Source organism: Ursus maritimus, unplaced genomic scaffold, assembly GCF_017311325.1.
Source record: "Ursus maritimus isolate PB19 unplaced genomic scaffold, ASM1731132v1 scaffold_18, whole genome shotgun sequence".
Classification (NCBI taxonomy): domain Eukaryota; kingdom Metazoa; phylum Chordata; class Mammalia; order Carnivora; family Ursidae; genus Ursus; species Ursus maritimus.
Genome location: NW_024424230.1, coordinates 27,863,166 through 27,881,576, shown reverse-complemented (window position 1 = coordinate 27,881,576; position 18,411 = coordinate 27,863,166). Strand labels below are relative to the sequence as shown.

Here is an 18,411-nt window from a genome sequence, read left to right as displayed (position 1 = left end):
GACTCTGCCACCATGGGCAGGACTCCCCATTATACAAGTTTCAGCTCTTCTGTCCGTACGGTACAGCACTGGCCTAAGTGACCTGCAGGGCCTGTCCTCTCTGAACAGTTCTTACTGCAAGATTGCATTCAGCCAAGATGGGTAAAAGCTCCTGTTGTGTGGGGGGTGGCAGTGGTGGGGTGGGATGAAGACAGCGACTAAAGCATCCTTATTAATGTCCCAAATCAGTGCAACGTATTTTTACTTCTACAAATGAGAAAACCTCCAGACGCATTCTGGAATTAAAGATGGCTCTTTCCAACTTTCAAATAAGTAAGCCTTTTGAATTTTAAATAGCTCTAACATGCTCGTCTTGTTTCTCTCTCTCTCTCTCTCCCTCTCCTTCTCCACGGCCCCCTTAGGCTTACGAGCGGCCACAGAAACACTCAAGTCTCCACTATGACCCAGGCCTCCCACAGGACGTCACCAGTGACACCTTAAAACCAAAGCACCAGCAAAAAAGCAGCAGCCAGAACCACATGGACTGGTCCACCAACTCTGACAGTGGACCTGCCACTCAGAATTGTTTCATCAGTCCAGAGTCTGGCAGAGACACTGTAAGCACCAGCAAGATCCCCGCTCTTGAGCCCGTGGCTTCCTTTGCAAAGGCCCAGGGTAAGAAAGGCAGTGCAGGGAGCACGTGGAGTCAGCTGTCCAACAGCAGCAAAGATCTGCTCTTGGGAGGTGTGGTCCCATCCCCGGGCAGCCACAGCTCGCCAGCCCCACCCAGCAGCTCTGTCGAGTGCAACGGGCTCCAGCTCTTGGTAGATCCAGATGGAGGAGTTGCAAAGGAGCCCCCAGAACCACCTACTATTGGCAGCAAGAAAAAGTCCAGTAAAAAAGATGTGATAAGTCAAACCATATCAAGCCCAGACCTGGACTGGGTCAAGAATGCCCAGAAAGCATTTGACAATACAGAAGGGAAAAGGGAAGGCTACCCTGCAGATAATGCCCAAGAGGCATCACCAGCCAGGCAGAATTCGAGTTCTGTCAGTAATCCCGAGAATGACTCAAGTCACGTCCGGATTACGATCCCTATCAAGGCACCCTGTCTCGATCCAACCAGCCATAAGAGGAAAAAGAGACAGTCCATCAAAGCAGTGGTGGAAAAGATCATGCCAGAGAAAGCCCTGGCTTCTGGAATCACTATGAGCAGTGAAGTGGTTAACAGGATACTTTCCAACACTGAGGGAAATAAGAAAGATCCCCGGGTCCCTAAGTTGAGTAAAATGATAGAGAACGAGTCCCCCTCAGTTGGCCTTGAAACAGGTGGAAATGCCGAGAAAGTCATGCCAGGAGGTGTGTCGAAGCAGCGGAAGCCACCCATGATCATGACGCCTCCGACGTGCACGGACCACTCTCCATCGAGAAAGCTGCCAGAAATCCAGCATCCCAAATTTGCTGCGAAACGGAGGTGGACGTGCAGCAAACCAAAGCCCACCAGTATGCTCCGGGAGGCAGTCATGGCCACCTCCGATAAACTGATGGTGGAACCGCCGTCTGCCTACCCCATCACCCCGTCCAGCCCTCTGTACACCAACACAGACAGTCTTACTGTGATCACGCCCGTCAAGAAGAAGCGGGGGCGGCCGAAGAAGCAGCCTTTGCTCACGGTGGAGACGATTCACGAGGGGACTTCCACCAGTCCGGTCAGTCCCATCAGCCGGGAGTTCCCCGGCACGAAGAAAAGAAAGAGACGACGCAGTTTAGCCAAGCTGGCCCAGCTGGTGCCAGGAGAGGACAAGCCCATGAGCGAGATGAAATTTCACAAAAAGGTTGGAAAGCTTGGGGTATTGGATAAGAAGACCATCAAAACCATCAATAAGATGAAAACACTCAAGAGGAAAAATATCTTGAACCAGATCTTGTCCTGCTCCAGCAACATTGCTCTGAAGGCTAAAGCTCCCCCGGAGACCAGCCCTGGGGCAGCAGCAATTGAGAGCAAATTGGGCAAGCAGATTAACGTCAGCAAGAGGGGAACCATCTACATTGGCAAGAAGAGGGGCAGGAAGCCAAGAGCAGAGCTGCCACCCCCATCCGAGGAACCCAAAACAGCCATCAAGCACCCAAGGCCTGTTTCTAGCCAGCCGGACGTTCCAGCCGTGCCTTCCAACTTTCAGTCACTTGTGGCGTCTTCACCAGCAGCTATGCACCCACTTTCAACACAGTTAGGTGGGTCAAATGGCAACCTGAGCCCCGCCAGCACTGAAACCAATTTTTCAGAGTTGAAAACTATGCCAAATCTCCAGCCCATCAGTGCTCTTCCAACCAAAACCCAGAAGGGAATCCACAGTGGAGCCTGGAAGCTGTCCCCACCCAGGCTGATGGCCAACTCGCCTTCCCACCTTTGCGAGATCGGGTCACTCAAGGAGATCACGCTGTCCCCTGTGAGTGAGTCGCACAGCGAGGAGACGATCCCAAGCGACAGTGGCATCGGGACGGACAACAACAGCACGTCTGACCAAGCGGAGAAGAGTTCGGAATCCCGACGGAGGTACTCCTTTGATTTCTGCTCCCTGGACAACCCGGAGACCATTGCGTCCGACACCAGCACAAAGACCCGGCATGGCCACCGGCAGAAGCATCTCATGGTGGACAACTTTCTGGCCCACGAAAGCCTCAAGAAGCCAAAGCACAAGAGGAAACGGAAAAGCCTGCAGAATCGCGATGATCTTCAGTTTCTGGCAGACCTGGAGGAGCTCGTCACCAAGTTCCAGGTGTTCAGGATCTCGCACCGGAGTTACACCTTCTACCACGAGAATCCGTACCCCAGCATTTTTCGGATTAATTTTGATCACTATTACCCAGTGCCATATATCCAGTACGACCCGTTGCTCTATCTTCGCAGGACTTCAGACCTGAAGTCAAAGAAGAAGCGTGGTAGGCCTGCCAAAACCAATGACACCATGACAAAGGTGCCTTTTTTACAAGGGTTCAGCTACCCTATTCCCAGTGGAAGTTACTATGCACCCTATGGAATGCCTTACACATCAATGCCTATGATGAACCTTGGTTACTACAGTCAGTACCCAGCTCCCTTGTACCTGTCGCACACGCTCGGAGCAGCTTCCCCGTTCATGAGGCCGACGGTGCCGCCACCTCAGTTCCACGCGAGCTCCCACGTGAAGATGTCCGGGACAGCGAAGCATAAAGCGAAGCACGGAGTCCACCTGCAGGGACCTGTTGGCATGGGCCTCGGTGACATGCAGCCGGCCCTGAATCCTCCCAAGGCGGGCGGCACCGGGCTGTCCGGCGGCCGGCTCCACAAGAGGAAACACAAACACAAGCATAAGCACAAGGAAGACCGGATCCTGGGGACCCATGACAACCTGAGCGGTCTGTTCGCGGGCAAAGGCCCGGGCTTCTCCAGCCACCTCCTGAGCGAGCGGCTGGCCGGTGCGGACAAGGAGCTCCCGCTGGTGAGTGAGAAGAGTAAGCATAAAGAGAAACAGAAGCACCAGCACGGGGACGCTGGCCACAGAGCTGCCAAGAGCAACTTCGAGGTGGACACCCTGTCCACCCTGTCACTGTCTGATGCCCAGCATTGGACCCAGGCCAAGGACAAAGGGGACTTGAGTGGCGAGCCTGCGGACGCGTGCACCAAAAGGTACTCCGGCAGCGGTGGCGATGGTGGCGGCCCCAGACCCGAGAGCCTGGACGTGTTCAGTGACATGAACCCTTCGAATGACAAGTGGGACAGTGACATGAGCGGGAGTAAAAGGAGGAGCTACGAAGGCTTTGGGACATACAGGGAAAAGGACATCCAGGCCTTCAAGATGAATCGCAAGGAGAGAAGTTCGTACGACGCCTCCCTGTCTCCAGGTAAGGCCGCGTTGCTCTTCAGACTCGGCTGTCTCACTATTAATGGCTGGCCTCTGCGCTCTCGGAGGCTGCCGTCGCTGGCACGTTACGCTCACCGGTTTGCAGAGAGGGAGGAACCGAATGCAAACGAGCATTCTTGCACATTTGATAGGTTTCTTATGCGACCTTAGCTGTCTTTCCTCTCAGAGTCATCATCTGGGAACCGTGGGCATAGGGACACCCCCACTAGCTTCCTAGATTCCAACCACACCCACCGCATTTATGCTTTTTATTAAGGAGGCTATTCTTAGGTCCTCATCCGATCTGATGGTACAGTTTGCTAGTTGGATAAAACCTCTGAAATTCACTAAAAAAAAAAAAAAAATGTCAACAAGATCCCAGTGATGTCAGAGTTGAATGGGAGTGATAGCTAATTTATCTGGCATGCTGCCTCCAGAAGTCACACATCCTAGGTGAGAAGTCTGCAGCAGAGTACTTGGAAGCTACTGACCAGTGAATCCTCCAGGATAGCTAATGAGGGAGCCATCGCCCTATGCGCTCTTACTATCCTCTCTTGGTCCACGGGCATTTGATAAGCTGCTCTGGGCAGACCCCCAAAGTAAAGCCCTGGCTCAGCATTTCCTTGCAGGAAGGGGAAGGAGTCTGGCTGGAAGGTGTCGCTAGCCTCCTATCCCCGGGGGACCTTACTGCTGTGTCTCTTGGCATGTCCAGTGGGAATGGGATTTTGCCCACTCATCTTTAAACTTGAAGTACTCGTTGCTACTAGAAAGAGCTCATTCCTTGTCTGTTGCTGGCAGAATTTCTTTGCTAACTTTCCCACCCACACAGACCTTCCATGCCACAGAAGCTTGACACTTCTGCCTAAGTATCCCTTTGTCCCTGTCCACACATCGCATAAGTGATAAGAATCTTAGAGAACAGAACAGTCGTTCATGAGGAAGAGAGTAGAAGCTCCTTTCCTAGGAACTGCAGAAGCTAAAAGGATTTCTCATGCTCCCCTTACCCCCGGATAATACAAAGCACTCTGGCTGTAGCCTGGTTTTAAAAGATAAATCATCCCTGATTCAGGCTGGGGTGTAGTGTTTCTCCTCTGTTTGTGATGTGTACCCCTTGCTTGCCGTCTTCCTTCCCGGGGAGTCCGTCATTAGTGAGGGTGAGGGTAGTCTATTCGTGAGGAATTAGAGTCACTTTTCTAGGCCAGCAGACTTCAGAAGACATATGATTACAAGTTAGAAAGCACTTGAGGACCGCCCCAGACTGCCACTGGCTTGTGAGTTGCTATAGTGGTACATGTTCTCCTTGGTTAACGAAGAGACCAATTAGCAGTCATGTGTCCTGCTGAAGGTGATAAATGGCCCACACTTCATGTTTGCCTGAAGAGGGTGTTCTCATCTGGGTTTCCCTGTTTCTCATCATCAGACTTTGTTGAAGGGACTTGTTTTTTATGCAAAGCCCAAATTAAGCCCACCTGGACAGGAGTAGCCAGATTAAACTTTTATGTGAGAAAAACTCTTGCTTTCTCGTCCAGTATAGTGAAATTGATCCACAGGTCCAAAACCAGCCATGGACAGAGGGTCATCTTACTTTTTGTATTTTATTGGCATTTAGCAAAAAAGTAATGGTGGTGTGTTATTGCTAAGAACCTACAAGCAAGGACCCTAACTTAATAGACCTGAGAAGCAAGATCGCAGAAGCTGAAACTTCTATCCGTTGTTACTAATTAGGTTTCTCAGCAGTCTTACGGAGGTCTTTCTGTGGTTGGACTGGATTGGTGGGTGCTGGTTGACTTCACGAGAGTTCCCAGCTAGAGATCCCTCTCTGATCCCTGTGCATGTCTCTGAAGGTGCCCACCCTCCAGCCATACAGCTCTCTCGGGGTTGGCACTCGCATGGCGGCCATTGCTTTCTTCAAAATTCCCCTTCCCCTCCCCATGTTCTTTTTTTTTTTTTTTAAGATTTTATTTATTTATGTGACAGAGAGACAGCCAGCAAGAGAGGGAACACAAGCAGGGGGAGTGGGAGAGGAAGAAGCAGGCTCCCAGAGGAGGAGCCCGATGTGGGACTCGATCCCGGAACGCCGGGATCATGCCCTGAGCCAAAGGCAGACGCTTAACGACTGCGGTACCCAGGCGCCCCCCCTCTCCCCATGTTCTTATCCATCCTTCATCTGGCCACATCAGGTGGAAAGCAACAGGCATCATGACAGTGTCATAAAAGAAAACTGGATTCAAACTAAAAATTGGGTATGAGGCCCAACTCTGTTATGTGGGCCCTTGGGCATGACATTCTGTTTCTTTGGGGTATTGTCTACCAGCTGTAACTGACAGGATTGGGCCAGACCTCTTTCATATAGTATGTTTCAGTTCTTAAAACCATTTCACATACATTTCTTCATAACACTTACCCTGCAATCTTAGAAGAGAGGTATTTTCATTCCTATTTTACAAATTGGGACACTGAGGCTCAGAGATCAAGTGACCTGCTCAGGTTTAGAAAGCCATGACTTATGATTGTAAAAAGCCCAGGGCTTTGGCCATTGCACTGCAGCTTGACCACATGCCACCTAATAGCTAAGCCAAGTCTAGAACACACAGGTCCTGGTCCTCAACTCAGTGCTCGTATATTCCACCATAGCCCTTCCTCTCAGATACCCATCCATCCTCCAATTACACGCCTCTCCCTGAGGCATCAGCACAGCGATGATGTGATGATTGCAGAGAGAGTAATTAAGGAAAGACGACATCCCTTTATTCAATTCCCAACCAGTGTAAAAGGACCCCTTAGGGCCCAACCTTTTCTAGCCGTCCCCCTGGAAACATCGACAGGGACAGGCTTCCATCTGTGTTCTTACTGACCTGCGCTTCTCAGAGTTATTTTCGCCACTGCTTTGCGCCTATCTCTGTGTTATAGGAGTTTATTTTTTCTTCAGCGTTTTAGTGAATCATAATCGTTGGTGGTTTCTGTGTCTATATGACTTATATCTGTAATCCCTGCACATCTTGTTGAATATCTTACTGGAGCAGATCAGATTCTCGATCATTCCCCTCCCTTCCAAGCTGTGGCCTCTCCTCACCTCTATCCTAAATGTTCCCTCTATTTCTGAACCCCCAAAGCATCAGGGAAAAAACATGTCTTCAGCAGCACTTGTGATTCGATGTCAGAGTGCTCACCTTACTCTGACACACTCCAAAGAGCACCAAATCCCATTCAAAGGTGGGAGGGAGGTGGAGTGAGGCTGAGATTACAAAAGGCCTTCCAGAGATGTTACCTGAGTCGAGGTGTCTCTTCCATGGATGATACTGAGGGTCCTGCTTGGAAAAAAAAAAAAAAAAGCATCAGTATTTCTCACAGCTTCTCTCCCTCCGCCTCTTCCTTCTCCACTCTGGGTTCAGTCCCTTAGCGTCCCAGTGTCCTAGTTCACATGAGCTAGTCTTCTCTGAAATAGATGCGGCACATAGAGAGGTGTCATTCTTTAGCCCATTGAGGACCAGACTGAGGATCTAAGTCAAGTCAGGACTTGAGCATTCCCTGAGATCAGGGCTGATGGATGGCACCGTATAGACGGAAGTCGTTGCCATTGCGGAGACAGACATTGGAGACTCCATGTAGCTGCATGCTCCCTTTCCTCTTCCCGTTGGAAAAGCATCCATTCTCCAACCCCCCAGCCCTGCGGATGGGTTGTTAGCCCCCTTAGAACACACCTAGAGCTTAGAAGTCACAAAGACTCTTTACCATTTTTCTGTATTTTACTCCTTCTGCTTTGTTTGTTTCAGAAGGCAGTGGCTCTTTTGACCTGTTTTCTAAATGGGTACCACCTGCTAAATCTCCATTTATAAAGATGCTCGCCTGGGACCAAATAATGGTTAAGTGGTGGGAAGGTGCCATCCACAGACTCCCGAAGTTGGAAGAGCCTGATGGGCCCTCTCATGCACCTCTCTCCCACCAGGCGTCACCATCTCTCGTAGACTGACATGCCATACATTCCCCAAAGAGCAAACCTGTCCAAGTTTAACAGCACACAGAGTGATGCCACATGCTCTCAAAGCCAGCTTCTCCTTAGCTGGTAGAAGGGGTCTCTCGTGTGAGTGAGGCTCTTCCTGTTGAGACCACAGAAGAATTTTTGCATACTTTGACCTAATATTTAGACATCTTAACTACTGCTGTCCAAGCTCCCATCAGATGTTGGAGAAACGGTGAAAAGAGTCAATTTACCTATGTTACCTCTTAGTCCAATGTCATTATTAGTCAGGGTAGCCTTCCTGAGTCCCCAGATGTCAAGTACTTTCCTCATGATGAATGGGTGCTGAGAGTGAATCCTTAGCTCACCTCTCAAATCTCAGAATCCTGCCATGTAGGTAGCTGGATTCCCTTGAGCCTAGATGGCTCCACCTCTCCTTGTGGCTTCTGTCTTGCCCTTTGCCAGCTCCTCTTATCAGCACGGGGCGGGGGGGTATTTTGGGAGGCAGTCTCTGTTGTCGCTCATAGGCAGGAAATGGATGCCCAAGCCAAAACTAATACGAAACCCTCCTCCAAGCAGGCGTCCAAATGAGGGAATTAACCACATGGATGAAATGACATGAAAACTACACAAAAGAACCGTGTGTGGAGGACATTTTCTACAAATGGAATAGAAGGAAGGGGAGGACTCATGGGAGGAGAAAGTTAAGGCCAGGAAAAAAGAAAGAGTGAAAAATAAAAAGCTGATGAAGTGTAGTCTGTTTTGTCTTAATCCAAGTTGAATTCTGGGTCATCCTGTGGGAGGAAATGAAAGATAAATTAGCTAATAGCTGCTGTGTGGTTTCACAGGATTATGAGCACCTGGCCCAGTCTTGTCTCCTACACTAACCAGCTGAAAGACCTCTTCATCTTTTTCACTCTCTGTTTTCCCACGTGAGACTCTGGTAAGAAAAGCTCTGACCAGGCCTGACAGTCTCAGATTTAAAAGTCTCCAATTTGTACAATGCCATTTTCGAATGTAAACACACACACACACACACAGAGAGATTGGACAGTTAGGAAGAAAATGGTCAAGTTATTGGCCAAGTTGGCCAATTAATTAGCTGTGCAATGAAATTTCAAAACAGATCCCTCCGGTCCACGTATTAAATTATGTGACTCACCCCATTCATCTTTGGCTCCAGCCACTTCATTCAGCCATTGGATCTGACTTTTCAAACAAGGTGGAACTCTCCATACTTGACCCCACCAACAAATTAGCTCACTCTTCGGGCATGCTGAAGCCACAGTCACCACCTTAGAAAAAAGGTTAGACCACTTGTGCGACCGATTGCATGGGAACAGACAGAGCAGGCTTGCATTTATATTTAGACTTCAGAGTAAAAGAATCTTCACAATGTAATATAAACACCTCATTTTGCTGATGAGCACGCTGAGGCTTAAGAAGGTCAAGTGACTCATCCAATGATACATATCTAACTGGTAGAAGAACTCTGACCTGGAAGTGTAACATCAGGGAGAGGGGAAGGCAGAGAGAGAGAGAATAAAAGAAAGAAAGAAAAAAAAAAAAACTAGAGGGGCGCCTGAGTGGCTCAGTCCTTAAGCGTCTGCCTTCGGCTCAGGGCATGATCCTGGAGTTCTGGGATCAAGCCCCACATCAGGCTCTCCCGCTGGGAGCCTGCTTCTTCCTCTCCCACTCCCCCTGCTTGTGTTCCCTCTCTCGCTGGCTGCCTCTATCTCTGTTAAATAAATAAATAAAATCTTTTAAAAAAAAAAAAACTAGAAAGGTGAGTTGTGGGAGAGATGTTAAGCTGTATGTTTTCTTTTGCTGTGAGCTGTTGTAAAAGGTAAGCATCTATTTGACAATAATTTGGTTTCCAGGCTGTCTCTGGGGACCCATGTTTGGGACTGGAAACGGTCTTTGTGGGCTCTGATGGAAGTCATTTTTTTTCCTTTCCTGTCTTAACAATTGCACATACTTATTTTATCGGGCCTCCCAAGGTTCCTCGTAGGTTTTCTCTTGGAAACCAGGAATTAATCAAATTAAATGTTGTGACCCATAACTTTCTGGCAATGAAAGAAAAAAATCTTAGACTCCCAGCATCTCTTTTTCCACATTAAAATCAGAAATCAAGCCATTCTGCCTTTGGAGCAAGTAGTCCCCAGGCCATTTATCTTCCCACAGTTGGCAAACGTTCCACTGTCCTGTTGGAAGTTTTTATTTATACCTTTGTGGCTTTGGGGAATTATGCGGATTCAGGTGTGGGTGCAGAGAACTTATGGTTTCGACAGACTTGGCTTTGATACAGCATGGAGCCTTTCTTGGCTAGAGAAATCAATGAAGTGCACTTTCCAAAGACTGGCATGTCACTGGGCAGAGATGAGGATGGTGCCTTTGGAAGAACCCTCCAGAAACCCATCTCTTTCGCTCTATAAATGAACAAGGGATGAGACTGAATACTTGCTAGGATTGTAGCATAGGTTCGTGCCAATATAACACTTAGTACAAATTGGCTGAAGTCAAGAGGAGTAAGAAAGACAAGGGAAAATGTAAAATGGATTTCTTTGGTGCCTGACACACACACACATACACACACAAACACACGCACACGCACATGCATACACGGCTTGGTGCAGTTCTGCGGGAGAAATTCAAGGATTAGTAACTGGATGCTCTTGCCCTCAAAGAGATTATAATCCAGAAGCCTCTCCTATTAATGCAGAGGAGGAAACCAGATGGAACTAATCTTACAAGGCGGACTGTAAGGGCCATCAGAGAGCCTTAGAAGGAGCGCTGCCCGAATGAGGGTGAGCCACCTGCATGTTTTCAGTGGGAGTAGAGGTGGAATCAGATGCTTCTTCGCAGTAGCTGCCATTCACGATGGGTCTTGAAGGGTGGAAGAGGCTTTTGGAGATTGGAGATGGTGGGGGGTGGGGGGAAGGCGGGGCGGGGGGACAAGCACAGTGTAGAAAGGAAACCATGCAAACAAAGGTATTTAGGTAGAAGTACCCAGAACTGTCTGAGAAATGGGGTTTATTCCAGTCTTATTGAGGTTAGGATCTGCAGCTGGGGATCCTGACAGAAAAGGTCAGAAGACAATGTTGTCTGAGTTAGAGGGTTTTTCCTCCATTCCATGAGCCTTGTGCTTATGCTATGGGACTTGTGCTTCATCAAGGCCGTGGGAAGTCATTTTTTTAAATAGGCAGAAGTCATGAAATGACCAAATTATACTTCGTCCTTCTTTCCTGACCACTCTCCCCCCCTAATCTGGGCTGGGCAAACTTTGCCCTCTCCATACGATACTGTAATCGTCCATTTCTTGTTTGGGTTGTGCCCACCATCCCGCCTTTCCTTTCCCACCCTAGCACCCACATTGTAAGTATCGAAAGACATCATTACTCAGGTACTGAGGCGAAAAATAATAATGAGTCATTCTTGACTCATCTCTTTCTCTCTCTAAAGTCAAAGATGATTCCAATACGTGAGCCCCAGAGTACTGTGGCATATGAACAGATCACAGAAATCAGAGAAAGAGTCTGGTTGGGGTGCAAGGAAGTGAACTGTGAAGGCAGCAGTTGACCATGCTGTACAGAGCAAGAGAGAGAATTATAGGGAATAAAGAAAAGAGGGTGCAAGGGAGGGACCCTGTGGCCCACCTTAAAGAGAGAAGCAGAATAAGAGGGAATCGGGAAAGACGCAGAGGAGAAATGTTGGAAATGCTGGAGGAAAACCAAGGTGTCAAGGAAGAATGAATTTAAGAAGAATGGGGTGGCCCTCAGGACCAGAAGCTGCAGAGCGTTCATGGGAGATGAAAATATGTATGAACATATCAGTGGCCCTGAAGCAACAGAAAAACTAAATATTATGTATTTAGTGCCTCATAGGGTTAAGCTTGGTGGGCTGTGTGCCAAATCCAGATGGGAAGGAGTTAGCAAGCAGGCGATGAGAAAATGGGGCTCCAGGTGCAGAAAGTGAAACTTTGCTGTGGTTCTAGCCATGCTCCAGACTCCAAGGACACTTTAGGTCTTAAGTCAGCCCTTGGTGGGAGGTGATGCAGCCAATCTTAGTACGTCTTAAGTCTAAAGTCCCCTGACTCTGGGAGCATGAAAACAATGCCTGAACCTTTCATACTATGTCATTCTGCCTTCGTGTGAAGTCCATGTGTAGAAAAGCTAAAGGTTATAGTATTTGAAAAGAGGTAAGAAGAGGGTCTAGGCCAGGTCCCCCTTCTCTGCCCCACAGACACACAGGCACTTAATTTCTGATCGTGGTAATATCTGTTTGAAAACCTCTGAAAACTCCTCCCTGTGGTACCGTGGGGTGCTTGTTGGCTGTGCTCCCGAGAATGTGTGGGACCACAGTCCTGGTTATCCCAAGTGCTGATAAATGCATCTTTTGTTGAACATTTACTCTGTGCAAAGTATTATAGACTAAAGCCCAACCGTTGCTCTGCCAGAGGTCTTGACGACTCTGTGGAATGAAATATACGTGCTGGTTCGTAAAGAGCCTATATTCTCAAAATTGATTGTGAGCTCTTGGGTTACTTCATACATATCACAGTGCCGGGGACAGTCAGAGAGACCAAAAGGGAAGAAAAAAGCAAGGAAAGGCTCCTACCTCAAGTTCCTTATACCATGCTGAAAAGAGGCTAATTTAGCATACATAAAACAAGGGAGTAAATGCAGACCAGATTTAATCCACGCTAACTCAGTGACGAACAATGGAGGCCATAGGGATCCAGGATCAGGAAAGATAATAGTGTTCAAAAGACAAAATCCTGTTGCTGAACCTTGGGAAGTGGGAGCGTAGCGGAGGAGTGTGGCCACAGGCAGTACGCAGAAGGCTCCTGGCTGGGCTGAAGTTAGCAGTGGGGTGGGAAAGGGTTTTAAGAGGCACCACTGCCGTGCAGAGGATGTGGAACTGCGTCGTGGAGGCAGCAGGGACACGCTGATGGGAACGGGGCTGGGCGTGAAGGGTGTGGCGCGTGGTGCCAGGTGAACGGGTGAAATGATGAAGTACCAGGAAACATGACTGTCCTCCAGGACCTCGTAAAGCTCTCAGGAGACAAGAGATGGATATATACACATCTGCAAAGCAATTAGAACAGTGCGAGTCCGGATGTTTAATCACTAGAAATAAAAACCCATTCTACAGGAAAAAAGGATCCATAAAATAACTTTCAGAGTAATCAGCTGCAGGTTGTAAAAGCAAGTTGGTGTTGGTGTTGGCCCCATGACATAAGGATTCCGAGCAAGTCGGAGGCATTGAGAGGGGATCGGTGCGGGTAGAGCGAGCACGTCCCTCAGGCAGCCGTGGCTGTGGTTTTGCGTTCTTCCGTGAAGGGGCTGGGGAGACTGGGAAGGTGGGCAATGAGTCCTTGCAGAGATGGGGCTCCCCTCGGGGCTCCCCTCGTTGATGGAGGATCGAAGGACACAGAGAGATGAAAAGCTTTCCCCGAGGCTGCATCCCCGTGATCCTTACGTCTGAACAGGGTGCTATGCTCTTCAAAGTGCATTTCCTTACTTGTATTTGATCTTCCAAACCCACTGAGGTTTGCAGATAGATGTTGCTTTCCCCCTTGACAGACAAAGAAATCAAAACCCAGGGGGTTAAAGTCTTTGTCCAAAGTCACCAAGCCAGTTTTGCACAGAAAAAGTGCTGGGTCCCTGGTTTCCTGATTTTTCTCATCAACTCTTTTTTTCCGCTAGATTTTCTATGTCTTTGGCAAGGTCAATAATATGACTCAGCTTCTAAGTTATCCTTAAAGCACCCATGCCAGTGGATTACGTGGGGGAGCCCAGAATAAAGCACAAGCAATTTGGTGTTGGCTAAAAGTAGTTTTTTATATAGGAGGAGCTCTTTGGAGCCAGGATCAGCCAAGCCCAGGGTGTGAGGCTGCTTCTGGGTGCAGAGCCTGGGCAATAGATTCCCCAGATGGAGCATGGATACTCCCCAAATCACAAAGGACACATGAAGGAGGAGCAAGAATGTTCTTCTGCACTAAATCACAAAGCACTAACATTTTGTTGTTTTAAAGAAAAAGTTTTACACAGTTTGAGGGGCTTTACACATCTTCTAGTAAACATACAGAAACTTCTCATCTTGAGAGTGCTATATGCTGAAAATGAAAACAGAGTGGAACAAGTCATTAAGGAAATCGTGGGTTGGGGTCTGTATCTCAAAAGTTTGGGAAATTGTTAGACAGGAGGCCTCATCCCCTTTCGAATGTCTTTGAGAACTTAGGATGTGGGCTGGAAGAACTGTTGTCCTAAACCAGTTTGTCACGTCTTATATTCCAACACCAGGAAGCCAGAAGGGTTCTCTTATAGTATATGCTTTTTGTACTGTTAGTTATATTTTTGCTTCATTTATTTACTCTAATTACACACTTAAAAAAGTATCAAGTGGCTAAAATGCATAAGACATACTACTGGGTGATGTTATGACTGTAAGTAGATAGGGGACACCTTGTCGTCCTTCAGTGGAGATGTCATAGTTCTAGAAGTCTGTGTCAGTATGTCTTCTACGAAATAATGAACCCCTTTCATGCTAGACACTGTTTTTCTCTTTGAGGTCCCAACAACATTAATAAAAATGGATTCCCCACACATACCATAAAGCAAATGAGCATTTGGAAAAACATGTTTTATTTCTTTTATTAACTAAAAACTGATAGCCGTTAGTGTAGAAAACTTGGAAAATTTAGGAAACCATGGATAAGAAAAAATGAAATCACCTATAATCCAATTAAATAACTATTATGCTAATATAGACGCACAGGTCCCCAGGTAATGGCCACTGTTCGCCTTGCTTCCTTTCCTTTCTGCCTCCCTCCCCTGGAGAAGCTAGAAAAAGCCAACCCGTGTTCCCCTCCCCCATTTTCCCTCTCTCCCCACCACCACTTTGGTGCACTGATCTTTTCAGCTTCCTCTCAAGTACCTTCCCAGAACTGACCACGATAACGTTTCCTTCTCCATTCTGTGTCATTGCCCTGAGAGGGGATTATATTTTTTTTAAATCAGTGCAGCAGCAATTGGGCATGAAAACCATCCAGATTTCCACACTGTCCTATTTAAGATCTCCACAAGAATCCAAGTGCCAGGACAACAACCAGGAAGGGGACAAATTAGTCATGGCTGAGGATGCTTGCCAAAATGTTTTCCCAAGAATCACTGAGTGTTGGTTGAGTGTTTCTTCTCAGATCAGAATCTGACAAGGGTGTGGGGGTGGGATGCAGGAAGTTTTCTGGACCTTGAGACCCACGGCTCCCCAGCACAATGTGGAATGCAACCAGTCAGCGTGGCTTACGACTACCACGGCCACTTTCCAAGCAGATGCACACAGAATAAGTCCAGTTGTAGCTGCTCTAATTGGTCAGTGTTGCTGTCACTCATACTGAGAGTATTTAAAGGGAAGGAGCCAGCTGTTATAGGTTTAGGACACAAAGGACGACCTCGTACTTGCTTATTCTTCTTCCGGGTATACCTGTAGATCTTCCTACGGTGAGATTTGCTATAAAGCCAATAGTTGCCATTGCGAAAAGCTGCTCTCCTCTTTGTTTTTTCTTCAGTTCCCCCTCAGCCAGGAAGTCAGCGTCTTCCTACGCTACGAGCTGGGCATCAGACAAAAGGGAAGACAAAATCTTCCAGGAGATTTCTTAAGTCTTCATGGATGCTGCAAATAAAATTTTATTTTATCAAAATAGCCAAAAGAGCTTTTCTCATGGACTTTTCCTCCATTATTTTTCTAGTTCCAGGTGATATTAATTATAATAGAGGACAATCTGTCCTGGTGGTCTTAGAGAGGAGAATCTTGTTTCCAGGTTTCTCTTCCTGTTACTGATGAGGACTCTGAGCAATGCCTTCTTCCAGGAAGTCTGCGATCACAGCATGTCAGTGCCGCCTGCATGGAGAAGTAACTCAGACCCCAGAAATTCATGGGGGCTGACTTTCCACGGGGCCAGAGTTGCGCCATCTTGGTCCCTACCTCTGCTCCTCTACTTCATTTTTCATTTTGTTGATCCTTTTGGCAATAATCAACTCAGAGCAAAAATCTAATTGCATCTATCTTCCCCTTACGGCTCTAACTAAATAAATATATTAATTATTGAAATAGAAAAAAAAAGAATGGAGTCGTTTTTCATGAAATATCTAGGAAGGCAGCCATAGGTAAATGAATAATTGATGCCAGATGTAGAAATAGAATGTAGAAATTCCTATTGCATGAAATCCAAAATTCTTTATCTGGCTTCAAAGAGCCTACATTACCTACCATCACTGCCTCACCTTGTCTCCTGATCATTTTCAGCTTATTCCCTTGCTGTGAGTTCTGCTAAATCTCCTCCTTATCCTACAGAAAATACCATAATTAGCCCTTCCTCTGAGTCTCCAACCACCACGTTGCCTCCTTCACACAGAACATCCTCTTCTTTTCCATCTGACTTCTGATCTTACCTAGTCATTTTCTTAGCCATTCTGGCATCTCTTTAATATAACCCTTAAGTCTTCATTTTTCCCCCCTCATTTATATATGGACTTGAATAACTTACCTTTATTTTAGATAAAGATGTCTTGACTCACTCAAATAAAATTTGAGTTGTGGGGGGATCAGGATGGTGCCATCCTGTGTCCATAGTGTATACGACGTTAAGAGGGTACTGAGCGTAGATCTTACGGAGGGACCAATTGGCCAGATAGATTTGCAGACCACCCCGGGTTCCTGGCACACGCATTGAGAAGCACCAGCATCAGAATAAATTCAGCAGCTTCCCAGGCGGCCTAGGACAGCCAAAAAAACACAAAACAAAAAACCCTCAGGAGTTAACGGCTCTCAGATGTAGATTTGGATGCTAAATCCCCCACTTACTGGTAGTGGGACCTTGGACAACTGAGCCTTTTTGATCCTCCTTTTCCTCATCTGAAAACTGAGGCTACTGCTACCTACCTGGCAGAGTTTTATGAGAGTCAAATAAAAGCAGAATATACACAGAGGCATCCAACACACTGCTTACTACACGATTGTTAATAATGTTCATTTCCTTTCACTTCCACTTTGGATAATATATTCAAGCACAGAAAATACAAACCAGCGGATTGCTCTAGAAGTCTTCTTTAAACAGCAGGCTTTCCCTCCCAATTATGCTCTTACTGGGATCAGTTAAATCCCTTTCTGAACACACGTACACATGCCGAGGGGCAGACCTCAGCGGGACCACAGTTGTATTTGATGACAAAGATAAGGTGTCAGGATTATACAGTTATGGTGAATAAGTAACAAAATACACATTTCACCCAAAGTTCTCTTGAAAGGGTGGCAATTTCAATCCTCTGGCATTTGGTCTGTCACAGCAAGAGTTTGTTAGCGCTATTCAGTAGCGCCTGTTTTGTAGACCAGTTTATCTACTAACCCCAGATGTAAAAATGCAATAAGAGAGAGTGTGAGATTTGTATTCGTCTTCTATTGTTGCTGTAACAATTTATCACAAATGTAGCAGGTTGAGACAACACAGATGTATCATCTCACGGTTTCTGTAGGCCGGGGGTCCAGGGGGCTCAGCTGGTTCCTCTGCTTAGAGTCTCATGGGGCTGAAATCAAGGTGTGGGCAGGGCTCTGTTCCTTACTGAAGGTTCTAGGGTAGGATCCGCTTCCATCTCATCATTCAGGTTGCTGATCCATTCATTCCTTGCGCGTTGAGGACTGTGGCCCCGCTGGCTGTTTCAGGGGCAGGTCTTTTCTTCTAGAAGCTACCTGCATCCCTTATGCTTTCTGTGTGGCCTGCCCATCAGCAAAGAGTCCAATCTCTCTGACTTTCCCTTCTCTCTTACCTCTCTGAGCCCCGGACATGCCTCTCCCCCCTGCCCCATGCTTAGCACACCCTGCCGTTCCCTGAACACAGGCATCAAATGCTTCCACACCTTCTGACTTCACACATACCTCCCAGGACACCCTTCAGAGGGGAAGATACTCACGTCTGCTTCGTGACCGACTACCTGTGGTGTTTGTAGATTCCTCCTTGTGATCTGGTGGATGAAGGTCTGCCCCGTGGGTAATTCTGGAAACGCAATTTTAAAAAAGTCAATTTTCAAACCTCACATCGCTAAACTGAATGGCAAAGATGTCGGAAGGGAGACCGTTCGTTTTTAGACTGGAGTAGGACATGCGATGCTTCAGGGAGCAGGCGTTGCCGTACCGGGGCCTGGAAGAATTGGTTGGATTCAGACAGATGGGGAGCAGAGAGGAACACCTTGGGGGAAAATATGAATATATATGTAGTATTCTTCGAACAAATATTGCCTTCAGTCATTACATACATATTTCTAAACTGCTGGGAATGTAAAAAGGAACAAGATAAGGGTTCTGTATGTGTAGAGTTTATAGTCTTCTAGTTGATGCAGAAGGGGGGGAAAGCAAGTAAAATAATTAAATCACAAAATGTGGTAAGTTCAGAGAGAACTGGCAAGACCAGCGGGGCGTGGTCGACTTGACTTGATGGGCTGGCTGTGTGGAGCCTCTCGCTAGGTTTCAATTAGGTGCCACCAGCAAGAGGGGACGTCCAAGATCAAAGAAATGGCCTGGTGATCACGGTGCCTTCTG

At 47.3% G+C, this 18,411-nt stretch overlaps 1 protein-coding gene across 1 annotated transcript in view; it reads left to right on the top strand.

Annotated features, from left to right (window-relative positions):
* SETBP1 (SET binding protein 1) overlaps nucleotides 1–18,411 on the top strand; it is a 151,484-nt gene that overhangs the window by 72,727 nt on the left and 60,346 nt on the right. Inside the window, exon 2 of the mRNA XM_008693049.2 lies at nucleotides 402–3,861. Within this exon, the coding sequence (XP_008691271.2) occupies nucleotides 519–3,861 (3,343 nt within the window). The 5' untranslated portion in view covers nucleotides 402–518. The remainder of the gene's footprint in view (nucleotides 1–401; nucleotides 3,862–18,411) is intronic.